At 35.3% G+C, this 8,295-nt stretch overlaps 1 protein-coding gene across 1 annotated transcript; it reads left to right on the plus strand.

Moving 5' to 3' along the window:
- The first annotated feature begins 7,532 nt into the window (after nucleotides 1–7,532).
- Nucleotides 7,533–8,087, plus strand: LOC141607463 (uncharacterized). The gene has a single exon (XM_074426812.1). The coding sequence runs from the start codon at nucleotides 7,533–7,535 to the stop codon at nucleotides 8,085–8,087; it is 555 nt and encodes a 184-aa protein (XP_074282913.1).
- Nucleotides 8,088–8,295: the final 208 nt, after the last annotated feature.

The raw sequence follows: 8,295 nt of genomic DNA on the forward strand, positions 1-8,295 counted from the left end.
CCGTCACAAAATTATGACGAATATCGACCTTTACAAATGATTGAAAACTACTTTCAAAAATTAAGCTTAGAAAATCAAGACTCATTCTTAACAAATTAGGCAAAATATGTACGAAGTATAACACAAATTTGGCTTTTGAGAAACTCAACAAATTTCCATAAACTATCATTTCTAAAGTTATTTTCCACGAATACTTTTCACAAAGGAAGTAATTAATTCCACTAATGATTTTATCTAAATCTCCTAGACATTTTCCCTAGAGTCTTGATTAAAAATGGTAGCTTAGATACAATCGGCTTAATTGGGATTTTCTATTTGGTTACGCTAACAAATCTATTATTCAAACGAGCTCACTGTATTCCCCTTTCTAATTACAAATACCACACAAACAAGTTTACTAACATCAATTTTAGAGGGACAACTGTACATTTTCAGCAGCATTACGAAAAAAGTTAGGTTATAAGAAATTACCTCGCAACGAGGAAAGCAGCAACACCATCACAAGCACGAGCAGCAAAACGATCACGAGCACAAGCACCAACACCAACACCATCACGAGCACGAGTACGGGCACGAGCACCAACACCATCACGAGCACGAGCACGAAACATTAACAAAACCTGTACATGTTAAAACAAGCACAAAAATAGGTTAGAAAATTATTTTAAAATCGCAACTATGAAGAATATCAATATATTGTATGAAAGTTTCGATTTTTGGTCATAAAATCCCTACCCTAACTATTAATCTACTTAATAAACATGCTTAGAACTTCACTAATCAAAGTACTAGTATACATTAAGAATAGATATGAAAAGAACACAACTAAGACAATAAAATATTTAAACTTTTTCCGAAGCTTGGGTAAATTAAATAAGCATAACAGGAGTATTAACTAAAGTATAAATTAGAAATGAAAACAATAATAAAACTAAAAAGAGAAGAAAATAATACGAGTATATCACGTTAGAAGTAGGATGATATCTTAAACGGAAACTGGAGAATTCGAATAAAAAGATTGGATCTTGAAGCAAATTAAGCAAATCTGAAATGATTAAAATTACTTTTAATAAGAAAAACACATTTTAAGACCGCAACGATAAAGAAATAAAATATCATAATAATTATAATTTCCATGAAGTATTTTTGTACGATGCTTATTTAAGTAAACAAAAGACTAAATCTTTTCATTTTATCGAAATATTGTATGAAAGTTTCAATCTTTGGGCATAAAGCCCCTACCTTTTCCATTAATCTACTCAAAATAAACTTGTTTCTTAATTCACTCGTATGTTAACTAAATTATAAACTAGAAATGAGTAAAAAATAAAATAAAAACGAGAAGAATAAAATATCAACAAGAAGGAGAATGATAAAAGATTAGATCTTGCCTAGACTAAGCAATTACAATGAACCCTAACATGGTTGTGGGATGACAAAAATAGAGGGAAAGAAGAGGATGGAGAGGCTTACTTGGCATTCTATATAATCACACTTCTTCAAGTTAGGATAAAACTCAGTTGCTAATCAAGTGCAGAAAAATAAAATAAAGAGATGGTGTAGAAATGGTTTTGGGAATTTAGTTAATTATATGGACTATGGTTTGGTTTTTTTCTCTTTTTGTCATTTCAATTTCCCAGAAGGGAGCTCTAGCCGTGTAATAAGAGCTAGGAATAGAGGCAAGTGGTCTTTTTTTTTTCCTTAAGAACCTAGGTTAGAGAGATGATATACGGCTTCCCTTAGAAGCTTACTTTATTGGAATACATTTTTAAAATAATGCTCAAAAATAAAGTATTTGTCGTTTTGTGTCGGTTTTGAAAATATTTATCAAAATGGTGTCCACGTAGGCTTGGGTTTTCAAAACCTGAAACATGGAACAGACACGCCATTACTAATAGCGTGTTTATAGTAAGTAGGAAAAAAACTTCTATAAAATGGACTAAAGAAAACACGCCATTGGGAATGGTGGGTTTTGGGGAGAAAACACGCCATTCCCAATGGCGTGTCGATGTATAGTTTTTTTTTCTTTTTTTTTTTAAAGTTCATGGGAGTCTGTCAGTTGAGAAAAAACTGTAAAGACACGCCAATCCTAATGGCGTGTTTCCTTCATAAAACGCGTCATTGGTAATGACGTGTTTGTTCCGTATTTTAGGTTTTGAAAACTCGAGCCTACGTGGACACCATTTTGACAAATATTTTCAAAACCGACCCAAAACGACAAATATTTTAGTTTTGACCATTATTTTAAAAAAGTGTTCACTTTATTGACTAGCTTAGTTCCCTAATTTCTCACACTTGGTCTTCCTTAAGACGGCACTATCATTCTTAAGGTTAAGATGAGTTGATATCAATCACCCACTTGAGTATATAAGATAAATCTTTTATCGGCTTTTACCAATGCACTCAGCTTTATTTTGTCATTTAATAGAGAGCTGGCTGTTACGAGTCTCGTCTTAAGCTTAAAATAAATAGTGTCGTCTTAAAAAAGAATTAGTGAATCTCTCAAACCCGTACTTAAAAAAGTTTTTTTTAAGGGAAAAGATCGATTCATTAATCAAAAGCCATACGGCATCTACAACAGACGTCAAACAAGACGAAATACAATATCGTTGAAACCAAAGAAAACCCGTCTTTCACGAAACAAATATCTCTAATTAGAATATAAGACGCTTCTGCATGCCCTATAAAACACAGTTGTTTCTTCACACAGCCCAACGTGAGGGGATCTTCGGATCCGAAGGAGTTTTGAGAAAGATGAGTTTTTTTTTCCTGATCTAGCCTCTTGTATCCGCCGCACCGACATCAGCTGCCATGTAACACCATAGGATAAGCAATGACAGCGCCGATCTTCCGCTTAGATCTACGACTTCCATATTGAGAGATAAAACCCACAAAATATGGGAACGAACCCACCATAAGTGGGGACAAAACTCTCAAGCAGAGAGAGGACAAAATAAGCAAACAAAAACCTAAATCTAAAAGGAAGTACAAGAACGAAAAGAAAACGGAAAACAATTAAAAAACATGACACGAAAGGAACCGTCGTCGCAGATCCAACCGTCGCTACCACCAAATCCATCGAATAGCCCTTTCATTCAACTCTCAACCATCAATAAAGAACCAAATCAAGAGAAGCCCACAAAAAATCGAAAGAGGAAGCAACAGGTGGGCTAAAAGTGATTTAAAACGAAAATTATTGGTGGTTTAGAGATGAATTGCCGGAGATCGGTCTCGGGGAGGCCCAATCACGGGGTAGGAAGGTGAGGAAAATCAAGCAATGTCCAACTAGATTCCTTCACCTGGTTTTGGACCCTCTTCCAATTTAAGGTCCAACTCCAAATCCGTCTAAGAACACATGGTGTTAAACGGCAGCCTAGGGAACTTCTATGATGAGTTTAAAGCCTTTTTTTTTTTGGCTTTTGTCTTGAAAGGTTATCTATCATAGTCTAAAGGAAGCAAGAAACTGGGTGGTCTTCAATGAGCACGGTTTATAAGAGGAGGTACAAAGGTCGCTTTCAAGTCACTTTCAACCTTCTTAAACTAACCAAGACAACTCCAATGGTCCTTTTTGTTGCTCTATGGCTCTTATTACTTAGCTTGGCCGGTCCTTGTGAGGTCTCCAAGGCTTTTACTTTAGCTTAAATAATTGTTGTCTCATTAGTTTACTTTGTGTGCTTTTTATTTATAACTTTTAACTTATGTAAGGTCTTGGACCATCCCTTTTGTACTTTTAATTGAGGCCTCAATGAGCCCTTATATCTGTGATTGAATGTAGGGTGGATATTGCATTGCTTGAACTATAAAAGTAAGGCCAATCGATGTAAAACGCAGATTTTTATGAATGATAAACACAAGTTAGAAGCATTGTTTTCTACTTAATTGCTTCTTTGCTTATTGCTTGAAGAGAGTCCTTTTACTTAGTGCTTGGAAGTGGATAAACACTTTGCTAATCTATTGCTTAGTGTTCGGATTAAGTCATATCCTTTATCCATTTCCAATCACTGTTTCGTCCAAAATACTAGCCTTATTTCAATAAAAAAAACGAGTGTTAGACGATTTACTTCAGAAGGGCTAGCATGGGGGGGGGGCAAACAAACGAGGCTAAGGTTTGGGGTTTTTTTTGGGGAGATTTATTTGAGAATTTTAGAGAGAAGAGTTGTAGAGAGATTAACCTGTACTTAAAAAAGTTAAAACCAACCAAAACAGTAGTTAATTGTCAAAATATAATATTATTAATATAAATAAATAACTAATTATAACGGAGTAAAATAATCAACCTAAATTAAGGTAATTAAAGGGTTAACCTTAATGTAAAATAAGTAAATGGCGAAAATGCTTTATTATAGAATCTGAATTGGGTTTACCTAAACCTGTAACGCTTTCAACTCACACTTTTTTTGGTAAAGTAAGGTTATTTTACAAATTAATTGAAACTTTTTAAAAACTTTTTTTTTCCAAACACAATCTTTAAAAAACATTTGTGAAACACCACCTTTAATAGTTTGTTTTTGTAAAACACGACATTTTGACCGGAGTTTGACCAAAATTAAAATAAAACGGTGACGAGTCATTAGTATTGTGTTGTCACATGTGAAATACCATAGTTCCCTCTACTTACCTATTCATTGCCAGTATAACCTTATCTTTACCACCCACTTTTCATCTCCCTCATAATTTTCTAACGTAAACTAATTTTGATCTCTTTTTCCAGAATTCCCCTAATCAAAACCACTAAGCATCAATTAAATTTACCCAGTTTGCTTGCGAGTATCCCACTCACATACAAATACAATCAATTGAGTTGGCGATTTTTGCTGCTAAAGTATGTTTCGATTCTGGTTTATTTTAAATTGATTAGTTAATTTAATTATACCAAGTTGTTAGTCTTTGTTTTTTGAACTGTTTAATTTTAATTGTGATGGGTATTAAGTATTGACTACTATATTGTTGTTTAATTAGGTTTCTTAATTTGACAACATGTTAACTGCATATAATAATCTGAACCCATTATTTAATATTCTTAATTGATTGCAGAATCTTGAAAAATGAATGACAACACCAAGGCTAGACTTAGGGTATGGTTGGATGATATATTTTTTACGGACCGACAATGTAAGACTTAATATGTTGGTGGGCGTGTTTGAATGGAGATGACTTTTAAAAAGTTAAGCTTAAACTATTTCAATGATGTATTAAGAAAGGAGCTGAAGTGTGATGATACACAATCTTTTTGGTTTGTGAGAAAAGGATTGGGTGTGTTTGCTGTGAGGCAGATTTTTTTTTTTTTTTGATGATGAGGGGGTTGAATCCCCCCGGACCCATACATTCCTGCACCACCACATGGACCGTGTAAGCCACCCTCCTTCGGGGCCTGTAGTGGCCAAGTGATCATCGCCCCAACTGGTAGTCGAACCCGGGACCTCTCAACTCCTGCATTTCTGCAAGCTTCAAGGTTTAACCCGGTTACAACTGGACTAACACCACTTGGTTGGGAGGCAGAAAATTAGATATGATAAAGATGTGGTAGAATTGTTGAGAACAAAAGATAATCAAGGCATTGTTACTTTGTATGTGGTCAAAGATATGACACCAGAAAAGAGAGGAGAGTTTTATGACAATGTATTCAAAAGTACAAAGCCAACTACCCCTAGAAAAACAAAGTTGGTTGTGAAAAGCATTGCCGAAAAGCAATTATTAACTCACCCAAAGCCTTTGCGAGTTATTCACCCAGAACCACATAACACTCTTCCTCCCCATTTCACACAACCTCACACAACTCCAAAAAAGAACCTTAAAATTTCCCTTAAAACAACACCTCCTTCAGCAGCTCCTTCAATAGCCCCTTAAACAGCTGAAGCCCCTCAAACTGCTTTTAAAAAAGCTGCTCAAATAGCTCCTTCAAAATCTCTTACACCAAGCTCTCAAACGTCTTCTAAAGTCCCTCAAGTTGCTTCTAAAAAGCTCCTAAAACAGCTACTCAAAAAGCCCCTAAATCTGCTTCTAAAAAAAGCCCCTTCTAAGACATCTCAGATTGATGAGAATGAATCTTGTGATTCTGATTATGTACCTATTGAGCTAAGTGATGATGAATTAGATGATTTATATGATGAAGTAGTTGAAGATGAGTTATTTGCTGAAACTGTTGACCCTGATATACAAGGGAATGTAGGAGGTGATTTAGGTGGTTTCTTTGATGATATAAATGTTGAACAATGGGAAGGAGATGATAAGACTGTAGAGGTGAGTGATGATGTGGTATTATCTGATGAGGATGAGCTAGAAAGTGAAGCTGATTCAGATGTTGAGTGTGTAAAGTACCCATCTTTTAATCCAGCAATCGGATTTAAGGGAGTTGTGTCTTGACTAAAGAGTTGAAATTTCCAAACTATAAGGTCTTTCAGAAGGCTTTGAGGTTTCACTGTATTGAAGACGGCTATAACTATTACTACTTGCACATTTCCGTGAAGAGAGTGACTGTTTATTGCAAACAAAGGTGTGATTGTGAGTGGGACAAGAAGAGAGCTAAGTTTGACAAATGTATTTGTGGTAGTAAGAATAAGTGTGGATTCAGAGTTTATGGAAGGTTAATTGAGAGCCAGAATACCTTCCAAATAAAGAGCCTCACATTAAAACACAACGACAATTGCTTATTGGCTAACAAAAACACAAAGGTTACTTCTGAATATCTTGCTGAAAAATATATTGATAAGTTTAGGTTAGATCCAAATTTCAAGGTCACTACTTTGATGGGAAAGGTCATGAAAGATATTGGTGTTGAGGTAGGGTATCACAAGGCTTATATAGCAAAGAAAAAAGCTTATGCGATGATTTATGGGCTGGATGCAGAACAATACAAGAGGGTATGGGACTTTGCAGACACTGTGAAGAAGCAAAACCCTGGTAGTTTAATGTTCATTTCACTAGGTTGGATTGATAGAACCCCACCTTTTTTTTTCAAAGAATTTATATGTGCCTGTAGTGGTTATATGCCTATTAGAGGCCTTGATGGATGTCATTTGAATGGGTTGTACCCAGGGATTTTGTTGATAGTTGTTGAGAATGACAGTAACTGTAACATATTTTCTTTAGCATGGGCTGTAGTTGAGGTAGAAAATAAGGAAACATGGACTTGGTTTCTTCGACTACTTGTACAAGACATTGAGTCTGTTGCACAAGAAGACTCCTACTTCAAATCCAAGGATGAACTTGTTTTTATTTCTGACAGACAAAAGGTCAGTGACTTACTTAAAGATGCACTTGAACTTGTATTTTTTCCCTGACTAGGAGATGTACACTTGCTTTAATTTTGAATAAAAAGCTAATGAAGTTACTTTTATTTCTGGTTTTGTGCAGGGATTAATGGAGGCTTCAACATTGTAACCCCTAATGTAGAGTTGAGATTTTGTGCAAGGCACATTTAGGCTAGTTTCAGCAAAACATACAATGATGTAGAGTATAAGCAGATGTTTTAGAAGGCTGGTAGAGCATACACCAAGCATGAATTTGTCATGAGCATTGAGTGTATAAAACGTATGTCAACTGGTGAATTTGCTTACTTAAATGCAATCTCTCTTAAACACTGGTCTAGGCATCCCTTTAGTAGTCAAACCAAGTCAGAACTTTTACTCAACAACTGTTGTGAAAGCTTTAATAGTGTGTTAGAGCAGTGTAGGGATAAACCTATTTTAACATTATTTGAATGGATTAGGAGATATGTAATGAATAGAATGTTTACCAGATTCCAAATACTTGACAAGTACAAAAGTAGCATTATGAATACCACCACTAAGTCTTTATATAAGGTTGCAAAACAGAGTAGAAATTACCAAATTTTGCAGTCTGGTTTGATGGAGATTGAGGTAACCTCTAAAGCTGATGTGAATGACAGATGGGTGGTGAATCTAGATAAGATGACTTGTGAGTATTTTCAGTGGGAGCTGACAGACATACCATGTGCTCATGCATATGGTTGTCTTGTAAAGAAAAGGATTGACCCCGTGACTTATGTACACAAAGCTTATTCAAGAGACTTGTATAGGCTTAATTATTCAACTCATATCCAACCTCTGCTTGGCACCAATAATTGAGAAAAAACCACCCATGTGAAACCAACTCCTCCTCCATTTAGGAAAATGCCTGGAAGGGATCCAAATGAGAAAAACAATGCTAGAACGGCAAAGAAGAAGCATGTCAAATGTAACAATTTTAGCATTGAAGGACATTACATGAAGTCATGATAGAATCCTGGAATTGCAAAGAAGCCTAAGAAGACAACTGTTCGGAAGGGTACTAAGG

Source organism: Silene latifolia, chromosome 10 (assembly GCF_048544455.1).
Source record: "Silene latifolia isolate original U9 population chromosome 10, ASM4854445v1, whole genome shotgun sequence".
Classification (NCBI taxonomy): Eukaryota; Viridiplantae; Streptophyta; class Magnoliopsida; order Caryophyllales; family Caryophyllaceae; genus Silene; species Silene latifolia.

Excerpts from the sequence above, each read along its gene's own strand:
- LOC141607463 (XM_074426812.1), top strand. The coding sequence starts at position 7,533 with ATGTCAACTGGTGAATTTGCTTACTTAAATGCAATCTCTCTTAAACAC.